The sequence below is a fragment of the Alternaria dauci genome, chromosome 4, assembly GCF_042100115.1.
Source record: "Alternaria dauci strain A2016 chromosome 4, whole genome shotgun sequence".
Taxonomy (NCBI): domain Eukaryota; kingdom Fungi; phylum Ascomycota; class Dothideomycetes; order Pleosporales; family Pleosporaceae; genus Alternaria; species Alternaria dauci.
Window position 1 is genome coordinate 3024466 of NC_091275.1, and position 26155 is coordinate 3050620.

Sequence of the window (26155 nt, forward strand, 5' to 3'; positions counted from 1 at the left end):
GTAAGGGTAAAAGAGCGCGTAAAAGTAAAGGTAAAATAATAGTATATAAAAGTAGGTGTATATACTATAGAGGGGTTCTCCCCCTTTATATTCTTCTTTAATTAGAACTAATAGCTAATTATTAAGGGCTATAAGTTAGCCTATTACTAAGGCTATAGATTCTAGGTTTATAACTCTTAGTAGAGGAAGAAAGAAGGAAGAAAGGAAGGATATATTCTATTTATATAGTACTAGGACTACGCCTAGATACTACTTAGTAGCTAGTTATAGAAGTTTTACTTTATATAATAAAGATCTAGACTAGGTGTTATCCTTTTCTTCCTCTTTATTCCTAAGGCAGCATTATAAATACGCTTAAGTTATTATTTTCTAGTATCTAAAGAGATTTAAAATATATTATTATATTGTATATAGTTTATAATATATTCTAGTAGTTAGGGTATAGAATCTAGGTTATAGCTTATAAACCTAGATTCTATATTTTAAGGGTATAAATAATTAGTATTATCCTAAATTAATAAAGGAGTACTTAGAGGTGTTAAAGTACTACTAAAAGCTACTCCCCTTCCCCTTCCTAGAAAGATAGACTATCCTATAGTCTATTTAGATACTAAGGAGGCGTTAGAGTTAGACCTAGAGTTAGAATTTCCTTAATCTTATATATATACTTATTATTCTTCTTTTATTAGATATTTAGTAATAATTACTCTAGGGACTATCTTATTATCCTTCTATTACGTAGTTAGTTATCTTAATAGTCTATAGTCTTAGGGTAGTAATTCTTTAGTATCTAGAATAACTAGAATATCTAGTATAGTACTACTATTTTCCTAGTACTCTAAGTTCTATAGTTTTATATTACCTCTATCTTCTTCTATAATATTATCTTTAAGACGCTAGTAGAAGAGTTTTAGCCTTTTTCCTAGCGTAGTATATAGGAAAATAGTACTTTTAAAGTCTTCTAGGCGGTAGGTTCTATAGTTAGGCCTTACCTCTTATACTCTATATAGTCTTAGCTATCTTATATTAAGCTTTTAATCTCTTAATATATTAATTTCCTATATTAAATTCTAAAGAAGTACTAGGTCTCTAAGTATAATATCTTCTTAGTAAATTTCTTTTATATTATCTTAATATTCTTTCTTAGCTATATATATATAGTTAGTATAGGCTATAGCTTCCTTAGTAAACTAATCTCTAAGATCTAACTATATTACTTAAATTATAAGTAGCTATACTTAATCTTTAACTTATTAGAATAGTAAGGTCTACTACGTTAGTAGTAATAGTTTAATTAGTAGGACTAGGTTCTAGCTAGTAACTAACTAATATAGAGAGTAGCTAGTCTATTCTTATATTAAAATTCTATTTATAAGAAGTACTATAGGAAGATTCTTAACTTATAAACCTAAGAGTTTTACTAGAGTATTTATAATAAGCTTATATCCTCCTTTAATCTTACTTATTACTTATAGGTTATATACTAATAACTATATATAGTTAATCTTATAGGTTTTTACTAAATAGTTAACTACTTTAGTAAAGTCTAGTTTACTATCTACTATAAGTTTTCTTATTATACTTTATTTATATATAATATCTTTATAAATAAACTTAGTAATAGTCTTAGACTAGTTATTTAAAAGTATATAGGCTTCTAGCTATCTACTAAGATAGTCCTTTATAATAACTAAGTATTTTTTTCTAAAGTACTATAGTATATAGACTATATTAATAGTAACTATTTCTTAGATAATAAAGCTATACGTATTAGTAAGTATATCTACTATCCTTTTTAATAATCTTAGTTAATAATCTAAGTATATTACTAAATATCTATAAATATAGTTATATATCCTATTCTACTAGTAATATTACGTAAGTATTAAGTATACTATATTTACTTTATAATATCTAATCTATTAATAAATATTCTATACTATAGTAAATTATAAGTTAGGATTATTTATAACTCTCCTAATAGCTATATTATATAAGGTTTTCTTTAATAGTATTCTATCTTAGATAAAGAAGTTTAGGGCTCTCTTTTTCTATACCTAAAGCTCTTATAGAGTTATATCTCTTAGTATTTTTAAGCTTAATAGGAATTAAGTATACTATTTAGATATATTAGTAAACTCCTACTAGAGTATTCTCCCTTCTAGTAATAGTAAAGAAGGTATATTAATATTCCTAATTATATAATTAATATATTCTTTAAGATTATCTTTAGGTTCTTCTAGTAGCTCCTATCCCTTTAGTTTTAGGTACCTAAAGAGAGTATCTACTACTATATTTTTCTTACCTAAGATATACTTAATATTAAACTCCTTGAGTATAATAGTAGATATCTATCTATTTATTACTAATCCTAGGTAATCTATAGAGGATATATTAAGTTAGGTAATAAGAGTAGCTACATTAGTTTTAATAGTAAAGTGTACTTTATATAGATATATTTAAAACTTCTTTAAGGCCTATAGTACTACCTTATTTTCTAACTTTATAGAATACTTTATTTATTCTTATATTAACTATAAGGTACTTTTAGATTAGACTAGGTAATATCTACTATCTTTCTTAATTTACTTAATATATACCTCTACTCTATCCTAGCTAGTATCTATTATAAAGAATATTTTATTAGTAAGGATATCTAAATAATCTAAATTAATAAGTACTAGTACTAAAAGAATAAACTATTTTAAAGTATATATAGCTTTATCCTATTCCTTTAGCTATATAAACTCTATATCCTCTTAGAGGAAATAGAATAGGGGTTTTACTACTAGAGTAAAATAGTTAACTTAAATATAGTAGTATATATAAATACCTATAAATAATTAAACCTTTATATAGTTCTTATAAGGTAGCTAGTTTAAAATCTTATTAACTTTCTTAGTATTAGGGTACTAGCTATCTAGACTTACCTTATATCCTACTACTTCTAATTATTCTATAAGGAAGTAGTATTTCTTTTTATTTACTATACCTCTTACTTACTTAATATCTACTAAGACTTAATCTAGTTATTAGATATATTCTAGGATATACTATTATACTCTAAGGAATAATTCTTCTCCTTTATAGTTTATTTTAGGTCCCCTAGAAGTAATATTATTTATAAATAGTATTATCTCTAGCTAATAGTCCTTTAGGATCTTTATTATTACTCTCTAAAAGGTAGTAACTAAATTTATAGTACTTATAACTATAGTAGAAGATTAAATAAGGCTAATTAGAGTCTAGAAAGCTATTATATCTTAACTATCTAAGTAGAGGGTAATCTAGTTATAGCTAGAGAATAGGCCTATAAGAGATATAATCTTATAGCTAGTAAAGTATTTAGAAAACTTATTAGTAGTAGGAGGAAGATTTACGTCTCTTATAGTAATACTATTAAGTTTTTATATATTACTAATCTAGTATACTCTTTTATCTTTCTTAGGGACTAAGTACTATAAGTTATAATATTAGCTATTATATCTTTCCTATATACCCCTATTTAATTATATATTAACTATTATAATTACTTTTAGTTTAAGGGCCTTTAGGACTATAAAGCTATATATCTACTATACTTTATATAGTATAGTCCTTATTTTATAAGGTAGATAGATATCTAAGTAAATCTACTCTACTTCTTTAAATTACTATAATAGTACACCTTCTTAATTATAGAGTATTTTAATTATTATATTATACTCTTATAGTATAAGCTATTCTCTAATATATAACTTAGTAATCCTTTCTATTATTAGATAGGTTCCTCTTAGAAATATAGTATAGCGCTATTTAAATAAGTAGTTATAAGGACCTAGATTAGAGTTTTAAATATTAATACGTAGGTATTAATATTTAATTACCCTCTCCTTCTAGTCCTTATATCTAAATTCTATTAGTACCTCTTATCTAAGAATATCTACTAGCTAGACCTTCTTATCTACTATTTTATATAGTGTATATAAGTTATTATTTCTTTAGATATAAAGTAATTATTCTTAGTTTATATATTCTTAGTTTAACTTACTTATAATTACGTACTAACTAAGTTCTAGTAGACTCTCTAAGTCTTCTACTTCGCCTATAGCTATTATAAAGACTAGATTTATCTATTATATTTCACTTTAGATATCTTATTTACTAAAGATTATTCTATACTCTCTTAGTCTAGTAGTAGGATTAGACTATACTACTTTATAAAGATACTTTACCCTTACTATATTAGGAGGATATTAATTACTATTTATAAGTATATTAATTATACCTAATCCTAAGGACTTATTATTAAGTAGGTATACTTCCCCTATACTTATACCTACTACTTATTTTTTAAATCTTTATTATCTTTATAGGGCGTTATCTATAATAGGTAATATAGTACTAGGTTAGATACTATAAAGACTATATTCCTAGTACTATCTTCTAAGAGTATCTTATATATAACTCTCCTAAAAGTATTATATTAAATAGTTATCTTTATATATATATACTAAGGACCTCCTAGTATTACTAATTAAGTAACGTTAGTAACTATTTAGAAGTTAGTAAGTATTATTACTAAACCTATTTATATAAGTATATTAAAAGCTATTCTAATAAAAGGATTATATATACTATTTACTAAGGTAACTCCTTAAGGCGCGTTACTAAGTTTATAATATATAAGTTTATATAGTATTTTTATAGCTCTAGCTATACTAAGTTATAAGATATTTATCTAGGTACTAGTATTAATTAGGTACTTTATAGAGTTACTATTAATTATTACTTAGTATTTAGGTAAGCCTATTTATATATAGGCTTATCTATTTTATTAGTATATACTATATACTACTTTAGTAGGGAGTATATCTAGTTCCTTAATCTAAGTATTACCTCTTCTAGTAGCTCTATATTTAGTTTATATACCTAAATTATATAGATAAAGTATACTATACTTTCTACTACTATATATTATTATTCTATAATAATTATATTCCTATATAAAAATATAGGTAGCTAGGTTTAGGTTAATAATAGCTAGCTAATTAGATTATATAGTAGAATCTAGGTAATATTTAGAGAACTTAGATTCTACACTTATCCTAACTTCTATTATATTAATACTTCTACTACCCTTAACTAACTCTATATCTTTATCTAAAAGATTATATAATTACTTTTTTAGTCCTTCTTAACTTATTAAGTCTATAATAGTAATACCTCTTACTTCTTAGTTAAGTAAAGCTATTAGGATATAGTTAGGGTTTACGTAAAGTAATTCCTATAATCCTTCCTTAAGTAAAGTACTTATAAATTTTATAACTTTCTTTTTATATCCTTATTATAGTTATTTTAGATCTATAGATATATTATTATTAATAGTTATTAACTAAGGTAGCTTAATAATAGAAAATAGGTCTTCTTCTTACTATATTTCTTAGTATTTATATATAGTGTCTATTAGCTAGGAATCTATAATAGGATTATTAGGGACTATAGGGGTACCTTTATATAGCTCTCTAGTAATCTTATACTCCTTATTATTCTTAGTAAGTCTTCCTTATTTTTAGATATCTCTATTCCTTATACTATCTATATCTTATAATCTTATACTATTCCTAGGTTTAGGGTATACTATAGTATTAGCTTTAGTAAGAGTTCTAAGAGTAAATTCTCTTCCTCTTAAGATTATATTTACTATGTTAACTTTATCTAGTTAATAATCTATATTAGCTAAGTAAGAGTTAAATAGTTAATCTTAGAACTACTAGAATTAAAGTAATATATTATATTTCTCTTTATATTAGTCTAAAGAGAAAGTAATATTAGCTAAAGCTATAGAGTTTTATAGTCTAGTATACCTAATAGCTAGATATAAGTCTCCTCTTAAAAACTTCTTAGGAATAATACTTTACGCTAGCTAGTTAAGGATATTATTAGTAATATTAAAGTATTATCTAATCTTAGCTTTTAGTTATTAGAGATTAAAGTTAAAAGGAACTAATCTTAAGATCTCTCTAAGTCTTATATATAGAGGGCTAAAGTAGTAAGTCCTACGCTTAGTATCTAAGTCTTAGTTTAAAGCTAATTTACTCTATCTTCTTTAGGTAAATATATAAGTTATAGTTCTTAACCTAATATCTTATCTTATTATATATATTATATATATTATAATATTCTCTACTACTATAGTTAGCTATATCTTAGTTTAGAGCTATATTTCTAAGTACTATAGTAATAAAAGTACTATTATTTCTTTTATTTAAAAGTCTAGCTATTATAGCTTTAGTAATAAAGTAAGTATAATTACTTAGCTTCTTTAGTAACCTAGCTATATCTAGATAGGCTATTAGTATATCTACTATAGTTAGTTTAATCTTTATATCTCCTAAGGACTTAATTTAATCCTTTACCTCCTTATCTATATTATTTAAAGTAGAAGGAATAGCTACTACTCTTTTTACTTTAGATATAGCTTCCCTTATACTTTTTAAAGTAAAGGTTACTTTCTTATTAGATAGTATAATATATTATATTTTTATATTAATATTCCCTCTTTCTTAATAATATATCTTATTAAGACTATTAATCTTCTTATAGTAAGGTTTTAAGAATATATATATCTAGTCCTTATTATATATAGACTAGTTATTACCTATTAAAGTATTAATTATATAGTATATAATTACTTCTTTATCTAATTATAGTAATCCTTTAAAGAAAAGAATACTTACTTTTACTTCTAGTAGCTATCTATTATTAATATAGGTATCTACTACTAAGGAAAAGTAAGTATAGTACTCTACGAAGCCTAGCTAATCCTAGAGGTAAGAGTATAAGTATACTTATAAATAAGATTACTTACCTATTAATACTATAGTATCTTTATCTTACTACTACTCCTTTATACTTATTTAGAGCTATAACTAGTTTTTAGAAAAGTAACTAAGTAGCTATTTTAATATATAAGAGATAGTCTAATCTATATTAAATAAGTAGTCTAGAAGTATAGAAACCCTTATCTTATTAGGGATATTTCTATTATTAGCTTATTAGTTAAAGTCTTTAAGGAACTTAGTAATATCCTTTCTTATAAAGACTAAACTAGTATACCTAGGTCTAGCTATAGATAAAACTAAGTTACTTAGAGTAGATATAATATCTTTACTAGTACTAGTTATTATTAATAAAGCTTCTAGAGTAGCTTCTAAAGGGTTCTTAGATATTAATAAAGAGAGTAATTCTAGTTCTAAGCTACCTTAGTACTAAATAGCCTTCTACCTCTTTTTTATATAATATAATATAGAAGAACTTATAGATTAGTTCTTCTTAAACTAAGTTAAATTAATATAACTAAATAATTAATATATCTAAATAATAGATATATACTTTAATAATTTAAGTAGTATATCTAGTATACGCCTCTTATAGTAACTACTAACTATCTCCTTTAATTACTTCTCTAGCTTATCTATATATACTAGTAGTATTACTCTTTAGGTTTATTAGATTAGTATTTTCTATCTAATATTATTTTTAAGAGGGGTTACTATCTAGTCTATTAAATTAGTATTTTCTATCTATAGTATTAGTATAGGTAATTCTATTCCTAGGTATAGTACTTATTTAGAGAGTAAGTAATATTAGTTTAATAAGTTACTTAATAGTATAGTATAATATAGCTTCTAATAGTCTCTTCTAGAGAATTTAATTATAATAAGGTCTTAGCTACCCCCTTATAAGATAACTAATAGTATTAACTATATATTAGAATTACTTCTTTACTAAGTTAAATAGTATCTCTATAGGCTTCGCTATTTATATAGGTGTTAGAGTATATAAAGATACTAATATCTTAGTATTAAAGTTTTATCCTCTACGTAGCTAGTAAGGCGCTTATAAGTAGGTGGTAGATAGAAGTTAATTAATTATTATAAGAAGAGTAGTAAGTATATTCTATACTATTAAAAGAAAAACTTATAAAAGGTTCTATAAAGGTTTAATATTAGATAGATAGCTAATAGATAATTAATAATATTTTTTTCTACTACCCCCTTAATATAGAGTAGAGGGAGTACTTATAGGAAAGCCCTCTTACTTACTCTATATACTAGTATACTATATTATAATTATATTACTAGCTAATATTTAGTAATCCCTATTATACCCTCTTAAGGTTTAATAGGTATCTTTTTTTTATTACCTTTAGTAAAAATATTTTAACTTTAGTTTTTATATATAGATTTTAGAGCTTTACTACCCTAAAATACTAAATAGTCTAGCGTTTAAACTATATTATTACTTTATCTTTTTTATTAACTTTTATTACTAATAAGTAGAAGGATAGCTACTTTTTACTTTTTTAAAGTTCTATTTTGATAATACCCCCTTACTTATAGAAAGTAAAAGATTATAGGTAGTAAACGTTATTTAGTAAGTATTATAATATATTATATAAGCTTAAGTTTATATTATTACTAAGGGGATTAATAGCTAAAGCTATAGAGTCTTATTTTACCCTAATATCTTTAAGCGAGTGTACGTTAGTTAATATTATACTTTATAGTAACTTTTATATATAAGAAATTATCTTATAGCTTATATAATTTAATTTCTTTAAATACTTCTTAAATTAGATCTATATTAGTAGAGTTATAACACCCTAAAGTTGTAGTGTTGTAGTGTTAGGGGCGGGCATTACGCGAACACAGGCATTACGCGCACAGACACTGTAGAGGACACGGTTCCGTCCAGAGACGTTCAGGGCCCGCGGCCATCATCGCTGCATAATCAGACACTGGTGCCCGCGTTCTACCAACCTGGCTATTGCTGAACACTTTTCTTTTCTTTCCCTAGTCGCTCCCTAAACAACTATCACTACTCAAAGCTTGCGTCTTGCTCTTGCCGCCCCCTGTCCCTGGCATCGCCCATACTCGTTCAACTGCACCACGAACATCCCACATCATCCGCCACATCCCACCGACGCCCCCAAATGAGCAAACGAGCCTCGCGATCCAAGAACCGCGGCTCTGTAATTCGTGAGCAGAGCTCCACCGACTCGCTGCAAGAAAAGAAGAAGAACGGCAATGCGAATTCCACCGCCATGAACAGCGTCATGTTGGAACATCGGCGCAAACACGCTTCGTTCGAGAGCACGTCGCCCTCGAGCCAAGCTGCATCCCTCATGGGCAACTCCAACTTCTCCCTCGACGATGAAGTACCCAAGCTGGGCGAGGAAGAGGAAGGGCCTTCCAAGGGCTTCTTCGAGCTCTCCAAGAAGGACCAGAGCAACTTTCTCCTCCTGGTGCTGCTCTACTTCCTCCAGGGCATACCTATGGGGCTGGCACACGGCTCTGTGCCCTTCCTCCTCAAGCACAGCGTATCCTACGCGGCCATTGGCGTCTTCTCGCTCGCCGCCTATCCCTACTCGCTGAAACTCCTCTGGAGCCCCATCGTGGATGCGGTATGGTCGCCCAGAGTGGGACGCCGGAAGAGCTGGATCTTGCCTATCCAGACCATCTCTGGGTTCTCCATGATCTGGCTAGGAAGGAACATCAACCGCATGATGAAGGAGGCGGGCGAGTCAGATAGCGGAGTTTGGACTTTTACTTGGTGGTGGTTCGCGCTCGTGTTCCTCTGCGCTACGCAGGACATCGCTGTGGATGGTACGGCGCCATACATTCCCCATATTGACCTGCGCCAGGCTAACAACAAGCAGGTTGGGCACTCACTCTTCTCTCCAAGGAGAACCTCGCCTACGCCTCGACAGCGCAAACCGTCGGCCTGACCGCAGGCCAGTTCCTCTCCTACACCGTCTTCCTGGCCTTCAATTCCAAAGACTTCGCGAACCAGTGGTTCCGTAGCACCCCTAAAGAGACCGGCATCATGGAGCTGGATGGCTACTTGAGTTTTTGGGGATGGGCATATCTGATAGTCACGCTTGGATTGGCAGTCATGAAGCGCGAAGACCGCGATAAGAACGGCGATGGCATTGCAGAGGTGTACCGCACCATGTGGGGCATCTTGAAGCTGAAGAACATTCAAAGCTTCATCATCATCCACCTCATCGCCAAGATTGGATTCCAAGCCAACGATGCTGTTACAAGCCTGAAGCTTCTGGACAAGGGCCTCAAACAGGAGCAGCTTTCCCTCGTTATCCTTGTCGACTTTCCCGTCGAGGTCTTCCTAGGATACTATATCGGAAAGTGGTGTCAAACCTACCCGCCAATGCACATCTGGTGTTGGTCCTTCATTGGACGTTTGGTTGCTGCTGGGTTTGCGCAGTTTGTTGTGTCCATATTCCCAGTCGGAGGGGCCTCGTCCGGATTTCTGATGCTGGTCATTGCTGAGCATGTGCTCTCAACCTTTATGAATACAGTCATGTTCGTTGCGGTCAGCGCGTTCCACGCAAAGATCTCAGACCCGCTTATTGGTGGTACTTACATGACGCTTCTCGCTACGTAAGTTCTGTTCGGTCACATTCTACCTATACGTTACTAATATCATGCAGTGTCTCCAACCTCGGCGGCACGTTCCCACGCTATTTCGTGCTTAAAGCCGTCGACATGTTCACATCGGCAACGTGCATACCGCCTACAGACACTCCGAAAGCAGATCTCTTGAAGGGTCCACTCATTACACAAGCATTTTCTTGCTCTCTAGAGGCAGAGAAGCATCGATGCCAGGAAGGCGGTGGTACCTGCAACGTCACGACTGATGGGTACTATATCGTGAACATCTTGTGTATCGTGATTGGTGTAGTGACGTTCTGGGGCTATATCAAGCCGGCAGTCATGCGCATACAGGCGTTGCCGCTGAAGGCATGGAGAATTGCTGGATAGGTGGACGGCCCACAAAGTGTACGATATAGATGTATCATTCAATCTTAGACAAAGGCATATTACAAAGCTATAGGCTCAGAAACATTCCAGACACAATGCTTTGCGACCGTCGGCACCATGCCGCTTGTGCACGTCTGTGCCGCGCTCGCGCGTTCTCCCGTGACCAGGCGTTGATCGGCCTGTAGTGGGCGGCCTTACGTACCAGTGCACGCCACGCCGTCTTGAGCGCATGCAGGTACGTACGTCTGTGGCACGGCAAATGTCTCATGCCGCTCAAAGCAGTATCAGCATACACAAGAGTTTTCTGGTGGGCCAAACATAGCAACTAGACGGTGGCGCGCTGGAATTATTGGATGAAGGAGAATTAGCGGCGTGCAGTTGTCAGCGATGAGATAGCCTGGGACCGTTCTGTAAGCAGGCCAAGTCTCGACTTTACATGCCGAAGACGCCGATGAACCTGGACTCGCGAGTGACTACAGCATGTCAGGCCACGCGCAATGGCTGCGGCCCGGTGGACTAGCAAAGCTTTAAAGAATCCTGTGCCTGCGCCTGTTCCGACAATCTCAAAAGACACCGAAGTCGCCGACGACACAAGTGACATACCTCGGAAACGTGCACAAGGCGTTGCCGCTTACCTGTGTACGGCTAGTCACCTTTGACATCGCGTTTTGACATCTGTCGCAAATTATCTGCTGATCTTGAGTACTCTTTTACCTTTATTCCTATTCGCCTGGCCTGTTGCGCTCTGCTCCCGCCGTCGCAGCATAAATCCGCCTAGTCTGATACCTGGATCGACGTCCGACCTTACACCAGCACCCCGAAACTTTACAGCAACCGTTTATCTTCCAAGGGTCCAGCCAAACCTTGCCCACGCTGATCCTGCCAAACTGCAGCATTGGTAGCGAGTCCCTGCAACTTATCACATCTCGACTCTCGAGTCTTGCGAAATCGGACCGACTATCCTTTTAGAGAGTGTTGATACGATCGGTACCTCGAGCGTCGTGTCGCATCGTCCTTCCATCTTGCACGAAGAATCGCAATGGCTTTCCCAGCATACCAACCTAAGGCGCGGGTCCAGAAGCCCGCTCCTCACTTCTCTGGCACCGCAGTTGTCGACGGCACATTCGAAGGTATGCGCTTATCTCACTCTGTTGTACTTCCCTCGTCCTTGTAACCCGTCCAATCACACACCAGCCAGACCAAGATCCTAACAACGCCCACGCAGACCTCAGCCTAACAGCCTACACATCCACCAAGCAATGGCTCGTTCTCGGTTTCGTGCCCATGGCCTGGACCTTTGTCTGCCCGACCGAGATTATCGCCTTTAGTGAACGCGCCTCCGATTTCGCAGCCCGTGGCGCCAGCGTCGTCTTCTCCAGCACAGACAGCGAGTATAGTCTGCTCGCTTGGACGAACGCGAGCAAGAAGGACGGAGGCCTGGGCAAGATCAACATTCCGTTGTTGAGCGACAAGAACCACAGCATCGCCAAGGACTATGGTGTGCTGATTGAAGAGGAGGGTATCGCGTTACGAGGACTGTTCTTGATCGACCCCAATGGCATCGTACGACAGATTACTATCAACGATCTTCCTGTTGGAAGGTCGGTCGATGAGACGCTTCGTCTGATCGATGCTTTCCAATTCACTGACAAATACGGCGAGGTACGATCCGTTCCTAGACCCCTTTATCTTTCGCATGCATACTGACGTTTATTCGCTAGGTCTGCCCCGCTAACTGGAACCCTGGTGACGAAACCATCAAGGCGACACCCGCGGGCAACAAGGAGTACCTTGAGAAGCTCCATGCCGACACCAAGATGTCGGATGTTGCTGCAAAGACAAATGGTACGACTTCCTCGGCGCATTGAAAGTAAACGGCCACGCGTCAATATGGTGGAGATGGCGTGCTGATAATGTTTTTCGCAGGGACTTCTTGAATCGTGGATGTCTTGCCTTGCTTTGGTCGTGCGATATTAGCATATGCATCTCATCTCTCAGCCGAGACCATTTGCATTGATTGGCGTTGTTCTGGCGCCGGCGTGTTGGCTCTCTGGTTGCGGTCCTCCAGCTCAACTACGCGCATCATACCAATAGATTCCCCTCTATAGAATGTTAAATTTACACGTTATTACAACTGTGGAATTGGTCACGTCGCATGTAACGCGAATGCTTTGTTACGCTGATGCGACGAGCGTGGATAGGATATGAAGAGTGTGATAATAAGAAAAACTTTGCAATTTAACCCTGACAAAGCCCCATATCTCCGTGCTGATGTCTTTGAGTGAGACACAAACATGGTACGGCAGCTGAGTGGATGCGGGTTAGCTTCTGCTTGGCAGATCGGGAGCCACGCGAACGCCACGGACTTGTACACGATAAGGCCTCCAATCATGGAGCCACGACTGCATGCGTTACGGGATATGTCGAACCAGAGCAGCATGCCGTCCAATACAGAGACATCGAACGTGAGCTCCTCTGGCTCGCAAAGACCACAACTGCCTGATCATAGCTTCGTACGGCCAAAATCGCTCATGCTGACAAACACCTCTCCAGAGAACGCACAGTTCAGCGACGTCAGAAGAGACGTTCAAGAGAGACCATATCCTACACGGTCGATGCCTAGTGCACCAATCGCACAGGTATTGAATAACGAGGCGAATGTGCTTGGAGCCGCACAGCCCGTACCATCGACATTTGCCTCATCAACGACGCCCTTCAGTGGGAGACTAGTTGACTTGCTTCTGGATAGTCCGGATCACGCGCGGCAAAAATGGGATCAGGAACAGCAGTTTGTCCAGCCCGAAAACGCGGGATGCAGTCCATCTGTCATCAAACTACCGAGGCTGCCGCAACCTCCTAAGCGGACAGCAAAACGACCCAGAATCCCGCCGCTGCTGCAGGGCTTACATCAGCCTCCTCCGCTTCCGCCTGAGGGCAGACTCTTTCCGCCGATTACTGGGGAGAAGAATGCATTTGCGGGTGAAAGAGGCTATGATGCGCGGTTTGAAGAGTCTAGGAGCAAGGACGTGGACGAACATGCTTTTCTCGAGGGTAGTGCGGTGGACTATAGCAGAATTGCCCAAAACTCTGATCACCCGTTAGTTTCCCAACCGGTAGCTCAGTCTAGTGCACCAGATGTGGCCAATGGAACCAATGTAGCAGTCAACAATGCCAGACGTACTCGGACACCGACTGAGGCCAAGCATGGGAAGAAGCGCAACAAATGGTCTCAGCAAGAGACCAAGGACTTGCTTGTAGGCGTCAGCAGGTATGGTATAGGGAGTTGGAAGAAGATATTGCAGGATCCAGACTTTGTGTTCCACGACCGCACGACTGTTGATCTGAAAGACCGTTTCCGAGTGTGCTTCCCGGGTGAAGGTCTAAAGCCACGGAAGCCTAGGACGAAAGGAAAAGAGAAGGCGAGTCTGGACCATACAGCGCTTGATCTGCCAAATCAAGCCATGTATACCCACCAGCACTCTCTTCCTCTTCTGGAACACAATAACGACAACAGCCTAGTTTCGAATCCTTCGAGCCCAGCAGAAGCCCAAGAACGCGTAGCAACTCGTAACAAGACAGCAGCGCAGCTAGACCTAGCCGAGCTTGGTATCCACGAACCGTTTTCAAAAACCACACGCCGACCACGCCGAGCATTCAGCACACGCGACGATGTCAATCTTCTCAAGGGCTTTGAAAAGTACGGATCTGTTTGGCATCTGATACGTGATGACGAGGATCTAGGCTTTGGTTCTCGACACCCTACGGACCTGCGCGATCGTTTCAGAATGCGGTATCCGGAAAAGTACGCCAAAGCGGGATACAAACTCAAAGCAAAAGACAAGGAGCGTACGTTATCGGAACAAGCACTTGTCCAAGAGCAAGATCGACAAGACGGTCCGTCGCAACTAGAGCAAACGATCTTGGACCACAACCCCCCACAGCATACCAAAACAAGTCATCCGCAACAAGACATGACTACTGCAACCAAAGACATGCATCACCTCCACAACATCTCAAACACAACCACGCCCTCCCACTTCGTCTCTTCCACCACCAACACCAGTAATCCCAACTCCGCCCTAAAACCTTTCACCTCATCCTCATACCTCTCCGACCCCCTCCCCACACTCCCCTTCGACGACACAGATCCAGATCTCACACCAGACATGGCTACCGCAGGCGACGAGAGCCCTATAACGCTGAGCCGGAATATTCTGCGATGGGCTGATGCGAATCCGTCGTCATTGTATGCGTTCGCGCCTGCTGTTTCTTCTTCTTCGGCGTTGACGACGGCGTTGACGACGGTGGGGAATGTGCATGGTGGTGGGCATGGTGGTAAGGGGGAGGGAGGGGCGGGGGTGAATGGGTATACGGGGGGAGCGGGGGGTCAGCAGCAGCAGGGAGATGGAGGGAGGGGGGCGGTGCTGCCCGAAGCGGATAGTTGGCTGTTGGGGGGTGAGAGGGTCCAGGCGTTTGGGATGTATAGGTTTCGGTCCTGATGTAGGTTCAAGGTGATTGCGGTGGTGTGGATTAGAGGGGAAGTGTTTGTATGCCTTGGGTGTCTTTGCTACACGGAGATGAAGCGTGTTGTGCATGGGTTCTTATGTCCGTAAAGGCTACTATTTGAGGTGTGGTTGGGACTGCTGATGTTTGTAATCGCGAATCAAGGTTATCAAAGCTAGGACATAACATTTCGGCTTCTCACTGTAACTGTTGCGAATAATTATCGTGAGAAAGGAAGAGATAGGGCTAACATGTATTACTTGGACCAATGAAACAACAACTCTTCCCAAAACGCCCTTATTCTAACTCCAATTGCGCAACAAAAGTAAATGACCTTGTGTACCTCGAAAAGATTGGCATAGCAAGCTGATTGCATGATAGAGATATCATACTACACCATATCATCCCGTTCCATTCTCCCAAAGATGTGTTCTGCCGATAGTGTTCAATTTTCTTACGGGTTTCGCTGGAATGGGCGGTGCACCGCTTATGAAATCCAGAAGTCTCTTGTCTTGTAGGTCGGCGAGCTCTGAAGCCATTGCTCAAAGCTCTGGGCTTCCTCTTCCGACTCGCATAATTGCTGCCATAGACCAACTCGCTCCCAGTTCGTCCCCACTTTGGATACGAGGAGCATTGCGAATGTGGTATGTACAGTAATCTTTTCCGCAAAGTCCCACATCTTGTCCGCCGAGAATAGGTATATGGCATGACAGGTTCTGGTCTCTTTGGATTTGTGGGTGTTGGGTGACAACTCAAGATTTTTGAAAGGGGCGTCAAGGTTGGCTTCAGACGACCAGTAACCGTCGTCCTCACTTCGCATTACCGATCCAACATGGCCATGTATTTTGCGACCCATAAAGGTCCAATAACCAACATTCTTATGAAGTCTGATTTCCAGGGAGGGTGCCGATATGTGTATCCGCTGAGAGTAATGGTGTCGCTGAGTAGATGCCGGACTAGCTTCCTCAAACGTTTTCCAAGTCTCTATAAGCCCACTCTCTTTCTCAATCTGAATGGCCAGGCCATGCGCAATGGAAAGGCTCGTATCTAGCCATCTATATAGCCTGTAATTTGCATATGAATCGCTCGACCATCCAGCCCACGACCAGCTAGGAAAGCCAAGCCGACGATAGAGTTTTTCATCCTGGACTGGATGGTGCCAACATAATCCAATGATCAATCCATGGAGATACCCAGATGCGTCTGAAATTGAAATTATGCCCCAGTGTGATCTAATGGGCGGCTCTTGTTGCTCAAGATCCCCTAAAATGCCATCGAATGCATTGAGGATGTCGTCGTCGTAAGTCAGGACTCTCTCAGTGTATTCCTCTACCAGATTGTAAACATCTCCTTCATCTATATCAGATTCTCTCTTCGATAATAACACACGATACTGGATTTGGGAATGCTGCAAATCTTCGCTGACGACACCCTCGTCACACTCGAAAAGAACTTGTTTGTCAGTGAAGATGAGCCTTCTCTGGGAGAAATAGCTTTCCTGAAACGTCCATCCCCGGTCGATCCATCCTCTGGTATGAAATACAGAACTCCATGGCCAAAGAGAGAACGTGATCAGGTTGAGTTTGCCATATCGACCTCTCGTTTGCATGTTGTCACGTGGAGTTGAAATGCCAACAAGTCCAGTGCTAGCATCCATACCTCCCCCTGCTATTATCGTGATTTGTGCCGACCGATATATGAGATGCATCTGGCGAATCTGGTGCTTGAAATCGGATTCATCTGCCTGAAGCACGCAGTATTTATCGACCCACAGGTACTGGAAGCCGAGGCTCTGAGTTACTAGGATAGCATCCTCTATCGTGGCAGGCAACTTTGCTGGCAGCATGTCTGTTCGGCGTTCCTCAGATGTCCTGTGGCTTTCACCCCAGCGATAACTCAATGCCACGTAAGGACTTTCAGCAGAAGGCGTGATGATCGATCGTGTCGAACAGTCAATAACTCGTAGTCGGCTTGGTCGGCTACTTGATGCTTCTCTCCACTGGCCACAAGGATCATGATGTTGTAAGCAGTCTTGCAGTCGTCGTTCTATGCTGTTAATATTAAGCCAGGTCGGAATTTCGTCCACCTGCAATGGGTACGGTTGAAAGTCTGGCATCCCAATGTGTGCGGCCGCACTGAAAGAAACCACATGATTGGGGTCGCTATATTTATGGTCCTCGAGCCTTCCATCAAGAGTATCGAACACGATGTTGACATGCGAAGATATCTTTGTCGAAGGTCCAAATCTCCTATAATCTCTGCAATCGCTTTTCCCACGGTCAAGTTGAAGATACCGTGGACGTTTTGAATCATCTCGAGGTAACAACTGGATTTGTGTCGATGAGATAAACTCACAGAACTCGCAACCAGGCTGTGAATCCCAAATCCAGATAGCAGTGGGATCAGAGCTCCGTGTAATCCATACTTCATATCCCTCTTCCAGCGGTATGCCTTTGTGATCGCCCTTCAAGATCGCAAAAAGATCGATATCTGAACAATTGGCGCACAACATCTCCGCAGGACCAGATGAATGCGCTGCACTTTTGCCGCGTTTAGTGCGCTCCCGACGGCCCTTGGGATTGCGTTTGAAGGAACGTTTCCCACGCCAGGTCGTACCCATAATTGAAGCGGGATTTGAAATGAACAAGATTCAGTTGGTAGAACAACGTATCGTAGAGTATTTGGAGGAAGATGGATTCGAGAAGGCTAGCATTCCAGCCTGCTGCCTAGGCTATATAAACCTGCAGGCTGATGCTGTAACGACTAGGGCTGTGCATGCAATAGGCGGGGTCCTATCACGCGCGCCTGCCTCAAGCACAGCCTGACTGTAGCATAGCCTTGCTCCAGCTTCACAGAAAAACAAAATGTAAACAAGATAGACAACAAACCAAGGTAATCTACACCCAATCCACCCTACCTCTGACTATCCAACCCCTGCAACCCCACAGCCTCCTTCTCCCCATCCATCTTCCCCCCCTCCCCCTTCTCCCTCAGCGCCACCTTCTCCATCCCATCAAACGCCTTCAGCGCATCCCCATACTGCTCAAAAACACCCTTTCTATACCCCTCACAGATCTTCTTCACAAACCCCTCCTCATTCCACCTCGCCTCTAGAAAATCCTCAAACTTCTCCTGCACAGACGACCGCTGCACCCCCCAAGCCGCTTTATACGCTGCACCAAGCGCACACGCGTTGCCGCCAATCTCAAGCTTATACACGCCGTCGGAGCCACCAAGGACCTGGCCCGCGAGCTCGGCGATAGCAGGATTCACGGCGCCGCCGCCAACCATGTAGATTCTGCGCGGCTGGGCGGGCAACGAGCCCTGTGGCGAGACGAGGGATTGCGAGCGTAGGCGCAGAGAAAGGAATTGTGATTCTAGGATTGCGCGGGCGTCGGCTTGGGGCACGGGCCAGGATTTGTCGTTGTCGTCAGGGGTGACAGGCGAGAGCTGGTTGTCTTTGGAGAGGAAGCGCCATGTTCCTGCTTTGACGTTGGGTACGATTTCTGGGCGAGGGAAGAAGAGGCCGAGGCGCATGGGGTCTGAGGGCTGGGCTTGACCGAGCGCGGGGGTGGTGAGGGCTGTTTCGTTGAATTTGTCCCAGGAGTTGTCTGAGGAAGAGGTGCCGGATGCTTTGTTGATTGCGTCGCGGATGTGTTCGCGTGCTAGGCCGCCGTTCTTGTAGCAGAGCATGAACATGTAGAGGCCTGCTGTGGTCGGGTGGTTCATAAAGTGGTAGGCTGGGTCGGGCCTGTATTGGGGTGTGGACATGAGGAATGTGGTTGAAGTTCCGAGCGAGACGATGGCATCTGATGCGCGGAGAGGGAGGGCGAGGATAGTCGATGGGTTGTCGCCAGTGAAGGCGATGACTTGCGCTGACGATGGGAAACCGTAGCGCTTGCTGAAGTATGGCGAGACAGTGCCGAAGCTTGAACCACCGTCTTCGGGCACATCGCCCAGCTTCTTCCTGAGATCTTCGACGCCTCCGCTGCCTCCGGCTGCAAGTGCTAGAAGGTCCTCGTGCCAGCGACCGTTCTTGATGTCCCACAGGTTTGCTCCAGTTACATCTGAGATATCAATAGGGGCTACCTTGCCGAGGAAAATGGAAGCGAGGAACGAGGATACGAGGGAGATGCGGGCGGTCGCCTGGTAGGCTTCGGGATACTTTTCGCGGAATCGAAGGATCTGAGGACCACTGAAGCGCTTTCACGGTGTCAGTATTCACAAAGACTGTGCGAGACCCGGAAGCTTACGTGGTGAGCACTGCTTCCAGTAGCCAGAGCCAGATTCCTGGGCTCTTGTAGCGTCGCATCAAAAGCATCGCACTGCTTCTGTGTACTTGCGTCCTGCCAATTCGGACTGAATGGGTGACTAAAAGCACCCTTCCTCTCGCCCTTGGCACCACTTTCCAACTGCTCGAGCAACGTCTTGCCACCATCTAAACCGCTAAGCAGCGTCTCTGCATCTTCGCTCCAGAAAACAGTGCCGTGCTGCATGCCCGCACCGGAGATACCCTGCACCTTTGAGAAATCCGCACCTTGCTCCTTCAATCGCTGCAGAACAAGGTCAATGGCCTCGAGCCACAAGGCGACGGGCGCAAAGACTTCGCCCTCATCAGGGTTGGTGAGGACACCCTTTTCAATACCATATTTGAAGAGATCGGCATCGAAATCGACTTTGGCTTCATGGATAAGTTTAAGGTCGGAACCAACAATGATACCTATAGAATCGCAGTCGCGTCAGTTCAGCCCTGCAAGTCGGAGGTTCAAATGGTGGGGTAGCTCCAGTGGGGTCTCCTCACCTTTGAGCTGCTGCGTGCTCAAGTCAAAGCCCAAGAATTGATCAGCCATAATCGCGATATATCAATGCCGTGTCGAGCTGCAGAGTCAGAAACACAAGTGTTACAGCTCGACAAGACATGGCCTAAAATAAGCAGATCACGTCTCGTGCTGTGCCTTCGAGGCGGGGACCCTCTTCTCACATCCACACCCAAGATATGGGGCACGCCGACTTTACGCAAAGGACCCACATTGACGGACAAGCTACATCACAGGCAATTTTGCCGGTTCGGTGCCTGCAGCAGCGCCGCTAACTGTCCCTCTGTGCAGCATGATTGGACAGACGGATAAATTCGTGTCCGAGACATCGTGAGTACAGCTGTGATGTTCTGGAGTTGGATATCGGCCAAACGCCGATGGTAGCTAGGGATTTTTTTGTTAGCGTGGGGAAACACGAGTCTAGAGCGCGGGCTGTGGTCGAATGGAGGTGATGAATCGAATAGATATTCAGCTATCGAATATCTGTGTATATGCCGCCGGGTAGTCCTTCTGCCCAACTCCGAACGCCCAGCCATGCTTGTCTATAGATGTATATGAATCACCTTCTTTGCCTCGCGTTGGTATCGGTGGGTTCGTGCTTGTGTTCGTGATTGTGGTCGTGGTCGTGATCGTGATCATGTTGTCCATCAGATGCTGCGTTCGGTGACGCAGCAGAATCGCCAGGGATGAATTCGTCGAGGAAGTCTGGTGCTTCCGCCGAGTTGGTTACAAAGCGCACGCGTACCTTCTTTACTCCGCGCACGTTGGCACCAATGCGCTCCCGTATCACGTTCTCGACATCGCGTGTCTGCTCAACCGTCCAAGCGCTGGATACGCCGATTTCAACATCCATGAGATAGTTTTGACCTGCCTTGACACCCTGAATTGCCCGCACGTTCACTGGCTCTGATGTGGTGGTGATGCCCTCGACAGCTTTAGCCGCGGCTTTCCGAACATTGTCTTTCATCTCCTGGTCTACACCGACGTCTGCCAGTTCCAGGAGCGCCTGCTTAGTGTTTCCCCAACCAGCTTGGACAACCATGAGCGAGATGACTAGTCCACCAACAGGGTCCAGCCATTTTGCGTTGTTGAGTACGTTGGAGCCGGCGATGAGGAGGAGAGCGACGAAGGCGGTGAGGGAGTCTACGCGGTGGTGGTAGGCGTTGGAAGCGAGGACGGTCGACTTGCGCTCTTTGGCAATCTTGAGGGCTGGAGCGATGGTCAGCGCGCGTTTCTTGAATTGACTGGGGTGTACTCACTCGCTCGGTACAGCCACTCCTTGATGGCGATTGAGCCAGCAGCGAGCCAGATAGCATTGATGTTGGGGCCCATGTCCTCGATGCCGTGATGGTGGTGGTGGTGCGGTATCAGCCCCCATTGCTCAGCCATGTCAGCTGCCTCGGGGAAGAATTGCTTGCAGAGGGCGAGCAGGGCGGTCCAGCCCATGAAGAAGCCTCCTGCAAGCAGTATGCCGCTGACACCGAGCGAGCCCAAACTCTCCACCTTGCCGTATCCGCTGGGGAAGCGGTTGGTGGGTGGCTTCAGGGACCAGCCGACAGTCGCGAGCGTCATGATGTCGCTCACGAGGTCGGTGAGGCTGTGGATGGCGTCGGCGATGAGTGCTGGCAGGTGTTAGCTGGCGTCTATACAGAAGGCGTACATGCATCTCACCCTGGCTGTTGAAGACGTAGCCGCCAAAGCCCTTGCTGACGGCCATGCCCAAGTTGACGTACAGGCCAATCTTGGTGATGCGCACGCCGGCGTCATTCTTGTTCTTGGACAGGAGAAACGTGTTGTCGTGGTGATGGTGGTGGTGGTGTGAATGGCCAGCATGCTCCCTTTTCTGGGTAGCGCCCGTCATGGTGGAAGGGGAAAAGAATGGTTTGCGGTGGACGGTGGAAGACCAGTTGAGTAGGGGCGCCGTATGTGAAGGATAGTCGAGGTACTGGGCGCCTCTAGTCGTCGTCGTCTGGGTGCAGAGAACGCGCAATCTGGGCCGGCAGGCGGGAGGCTTGTACGCGTATCGTGATAGGCCGTGCGGTCGCACTCGAGGTTGCGTCGAGTAGTGGTAGTTGGGTTGGGCACCCTGCACGGTTCGGGGTGAAGGTAAGACGCGTCCACGCTGGCTAAACGGGACACGCATGCCATCTCCATTTCTGCAGGCGGTGCGCAGGAACATGGGACGTGGTGGCAGCGGTTGCGCCGTCTAGTTATGCGGGAATCCCAGATGCGACTTGCTGCGAACCTCTGCACGACTGACAATTTTGGCCCTCTTGCGCGCTTGCTTTCGGCCCTCGTTCCTGGCGTATCATGGCAACACACGGCAATTGTGGGGGCACCCTCCTCGACCGCCACATCCGTCCCGCCTCGCTTCACCTCACATCACCACTCTCCGCATTCTACACAGCAGACAGGAAAATCCGTTGGACCATACCCACTGGCAAGCATCTTGGTTCTTTGCTCGCGAGAAAGGAGCGTGGCGCAAAGGCAGTAAACTTTGACAATTAGCTTCAACTGCTGCCAATCATGGTCAAGGCTAAATTTGACTTCTACTACTATTTTGCTGCTGCTCTCATGTGCCGTTCCCTCGTAGCGTCGTCATCTTCACAGGGACATGGATCTGAAAATCCTCCGCGTTTCACACTTTGCGCGGACACGCGTGTCAATACGAGTAGGGCCAAGAAACGTCATGGCCATGCGTATCGTCGTGACGTCGCCCAGCTCGCTTGATGCCTGTTTGAGGAAGCTTCTTCACATATCTATAGCCTTGGCTTCGCACTATCGTCGCACCCGGGGTCCGTCACGCGAGCAAGTACCCAGTTGACAACGTCGTCGCGGAAAGCGTCTTTATCAGGACTAGGCTCGTCATGTACTGACTAGGTTAGCTTGGGCACATCCGATTGCATCAAATACTCACAGCGATGGTAGCATCCCGCGTACGTCCTGAACTCCTTGTCCTTGACTTGCAGCGCATCGAACAGACGTTTCGAGGCCGGGTAGCTGGTAATGCCATCATGGTCTCCATGCGCGATCCAGATCCTCGTCACGCCGCCCTCTCCAGCGTTGTCAGCTATCACAATCTTACCACTAGACAAGGCATTGGTTCGATCGAGCAGTCCGGCAAGCCCCTCGAGTGTGCCGGTATCATGGCAGAGCTCATCTTCTTCAAATGCCTTGCACACCGCCGGGTCTCGTGAGATGAGTTTTGGATCCAGCTTGTTGGTCAGCTGACGCTTCGCCATGAGCTTCCCAGCGATTCTGCCAAAGAAGACTGTGATGGGCGAGGGCTTGGACTTGGGATCGAAGTCGACAAAGGGCGCCTCCAAGAGATAGCCGCGAATGTGCTTACGGACCGCCTCTGGACCTTGTGCAGCAAAGCAAAGCGTCTCACCGCCGCCCATGGAATGCCCCATCATGAAGAGAGGTACCGGGCTGGGGATCAATGTCTTCATGAAGGAGGCGATATCGTCAAGGACCTGACTAGTCGGGCCCGTGTCTCCTCGCTCGGCGGGTTTCGTTACAGAACGGCCCCATCCCCTGCGCCTTGTCAATATCGAATATTGGAAGCAGTGCATGCACGCACCTCTGGTCGAACGTGTAAACTTCAATGCCTCTGGACGCCAGATGAGGAAAGAGGTCACCGTAGGTGTTGACTTGATATGTGTTAGAGGTCAAGAACGCATGCGGCTAGTGCCATCTCACCGTGCTAGAGACATTGTTAGTGATGCGTTCCATACTGTGTTTGCAAGAATCATACATCTGAGAAGCCATGGATGAATACAAGCCGGGCTTTTGCCGGTCCGTCCGTCTGTTCAATGGGTTAATGCCGATCTTATCAATTTAGATCCACCGTACCCTGAATGTTTTCGTGTACAGCTGCTTGCCATCGGCCAAGGTATGGGTGCCTTCCTCAACAGACATGGTGACGCGATCGGGAGGAAAACCGGTGAGACGCAAAGTACGGTTGAACTTGGGATTAGATTTGCTGGACGTCTAGTGCACTTGGTGATGCAGATGTGGTTGAGATCAAGGGTTGAGGAAAGCAAACGTAGTTGATAGCTGAGGTTGTTCAGCTCCTCCGATGGCAGCCGCGGCTCCGACATGCGTCATAGCTTTCTTGGTGCGACCGGCCACTTGCACATGACAACCACGACAACTCAGCTGGCTACGTGGTTCTCATCAGCCCATGCCCGGAGGCTCGATGGTCAATAAAGATTGGCTATATTTGGAGGCCCGAGAAGGCGCCGATGACATGATGAGGGTGAAGTCAGCTAGCCCTAACGGCTGTCGTCCAAGCTCCCGCCCAGTGGATCGTCCTGCATAACGCATTGGACCCCTCTACCCAGTGTCCCCACTTACATTTTCCTCGTGGTAAGATACTTTCTTCTTGCCATGAGTATTCTTGCCCGTCGACTTTTGTCCCATCACTCCTTTTCGAGACGAATCTCCTCGCAGAGAAGCATGCTGGGCAGCATGCCACAGGCCCGCTCAGCAAAAGCGATCCTTAGCCATCAAGAGCGCACCGCGACGGAACCCCGAGAGAACGACCTCCACACTGCCACGCTCGCCAAAGTGACGCCTGTCAACGACCGGATCAAGCGCTTCAAATTCGAAATCAAGGAAAAGGACGGCTTCAACGTATGACGATCTCCATCTCGCTCGCGACCTGCGCTGATGGATAAGTCAGTTCCTCCCCGGCCAATGGCTCGATGTCTTTGTGCCTGATGTAGAAAAGGCCGGCGGGTTTACCATTACCTCGTCGCCCTCCGAAGCCCTGCCGCGATCAGATCCCGACTTTGTACCATACTTTGAGCTAGCCGTGCAGAAGAGCCCTGATAATCCCCCGGCAGCATGGTTGTGGCAGCCGGAAGATGAGATCCTGGGGAAGGAGGTCACTGTGCGCGTGGGCGGAAGCTTTGTGTGGCCTCCTCCCTGTCTGGACATGAAGAAGATCAAGCGCGCCATCTTCATCGCCGGAGGCGTTGGAATCAAGTGCGTCCAGCTGCGCCTTCACCAAGTCGCATGTCTCCACTGCTGACACCCCACAGCCCTATGATGTCAATGATGACCTACATAAACCAGAACTACCCGAACCTCGAAGTGCGCTTCTTGTACTCCACTAAAGTCCCATCGCGGGAGACGGACCCCAGTGAAGTCCTTTTCCTGCAAGATGTGCTCGACCTCTTCCGCATACCCAGATTCAAGGTAACCAAAGACCGCCTTGAGCTCTTCTTTACAGGGACTTGGGACGGGTCTGAGATGGGCACTGATGATGGTGACTTGATACATCCCCTCATGTCTCTGACGCTGCCGCAAATTGACTCGGCTACCGAAGTGCCAGTGTGTGCCTGGACGCATCGCATTGACGATATTGCCCTTTCTAGCGCCGTTGGCAACAGGAAGGAAGCGCAGTCTACCGTCTTTTACGTGTGTGGACCTCCAGACATGACTGACGACATGGTCAAGTTTCTCAAGGAGCAGGATAACGTGGCGCCAGAGAGAGTGCTGTGTGAGAAGTGGTGGTAATGGGAAGGTCGAGGTAATTTACTATTGGATAGTCCAAGGCGATCAATACCAAGTCTTGCATTCGAAAGCCGTCCCGTCGCTGCGGCAAGCGCTGTTGAATGTACGATGCTCACACCATTAACTCGCATTTACGCGCCCACAATGGCCGCAAATTCGAGACGGCTCGTGGTATCTGAGCGAGCTCCACCAGACTAGCTCCACCTTCCAAAACTCGGTGCGGTCAATCATGGCCGCCGTCGCTTTTTGTGCCTCACGACATCCACCGTCCGCAACCACTTTATGGCAAAGCAAGCGATCGCTTATGCTGTGCGACCCCGCGATAAGGCCCTCCATTTCATCCAGCCTCTTACCTCGAAGTCCTATATTGAATTGCCCGATTCGTCGATATTAACCCACATTGTCCGGTACAAAATGCAGGGATGGCGCAAGGAACAAGCCGTCTAGCTCCCGCATGCAGCGCCGTCCTGCAACTTTGATTCGCCA

General features: G+C 43.5%; 6 protein-coding genes across 6 annotated transcripts; 3 read left to right on the forward strand and 3 right to left on the reverse strand.

Moving 5' to 3' along the window:
* Positions 1 to 8977: 8977 nt before the first annotated feature.
* On the forward strand, positions 8978 to 10826 carry ACET3X_005533 (uncharacterized protein; the record flags this gene model as incomplete). The annotated part of the gene is made up of 3 exons (XM_069451748.1): positions 8978 to 9650; positions 9704 to 10445; positions 10496 to 10826. 3 exons carry the CDS (start codon positions 8978 to 8980, stop codon positions 10824 to 10826), a joined length of 1746 nt encoding a protein of 581 aa, XP_069307577.1.
* Positions 10827 to 11865: 1039 nt separating this feature from the next.
* On the forward strand, positions 11866 to 12763 carry ACET3X_005534 (uncharacterized protein; the record flags this gene model as incomplete). Its single annotated transcript, XM_069451750.1, has 4 exons — positions 11866 to 11956; positions 12052 to 12488; positions 12548 to 12671; positions 12753 to 12763. 4 exons carry the CDS (start codon positions 11866 to 11868, stop codon positions 12761 to 12763), a joined length of 663 nt encoding a protein of 220 aa, XP_069307578.1.
* A 5479-nt stretch (positions 12764 to 18242) lies between these two features.
* ACET3X_005535 (uncharacterized protein) lies at positions 18243 to 20179 on the reverse strand (the record flags this gene model as incomplete). Its single annotated transcript, XM_069451751.1, has 3 exons — positions 18243 to 19532; positions 19583 to 20049; positions 20131 to 20179. 3 exons carry the CDS (start codon positions 20177 to 20179, stop codon positions 18243 to 18245), a joined length of 1806 nt encoding a protein of 601 aa, XP_069307579.1.
* A 526-nt stretch (positions 20180 to 20705) lies between these two features.
* On the reverse strand, positions 20706 to 22007 carry ACET3X_005536 (uncharacterized protein; the record flags this gene model as incomplete). Its single annotated transcript, XM_069451752.1, has 3 exons — positions 20706 to 21355; positions 21406 to 21768; positions 21818 to 22007. 3 exons carry the CDS (start codon positions 22005 to 22007, stop codon positions 20706 to 20708), a joined length of 1203 nt encoding a protein of 400 aa, XP_069307580.1.
* Positions 22008 to 22663: 656 nt separating this feature from the next.
* Positions 22664 to 24194, reverse strand: ACET3X_005537 (uncharacterized protein). Its single transcript, XM_069451753.1, has 5 exons — positions 24002 to 24194; positions 23904 to 23954; positions 23730 to 23852; positions 23064 to 23683; positions 22664 to 23018 (listed from the first exon to the last, which is right to left on the reverse strand). The coding sequence occupies exons 4-5, from the start codon at positions 23596 to 23598 to the stop codon at positions 22906 to 22908; spliced, it is 648 nt and encodes a 215-aa protein (XP_069307581.1). The 5' UTR covers positions 23599 to 23683; positions 23730 to 23852; positions 23904 to 23954; positions 24002 to 24194; the 3' UTR covers positions 22664 to 22905.
* Positions 24195 to 24619: 425 nt separating this feature from the next.
* ACET3X_005538 (uncharacterized protein) lies at positions 24620 to 25672 on the forward strand (the record flags this gene model as incomplete). The annotated part of the gene is made up of 3 exons (XM_069451754.1): positions 24620 to 24784; positions 24834 to 25138; positions 25195 to 25672. 3 exons carry the CDS (start codon positions 24620 to 24622, stop codon positions 25670 to 25672), a joined length of 948 nt encoding a protein of 315 aa, XP_069307582.1.
* Positions 25673 to 26155: the final 483 nt, after the last annotated feature.

Bases quoted from the DNA above. Each gene is read 5' to 3' on its own strand.
- ACET3X_005537 (XM_069451753.1), bottom strand. From the start codon at position 23,598: ATGAAGACATTGATCCCCAGCCCGGTACCTCTCTTCATGATGGGGCAT. The intron at 23,019-23,063 runs GTGAGTATTTGA...TAACCTAGTCAG, and splicing joins CGCGGGATGCTACCATCGCT to TACATGACGAGCCTAGTCCT.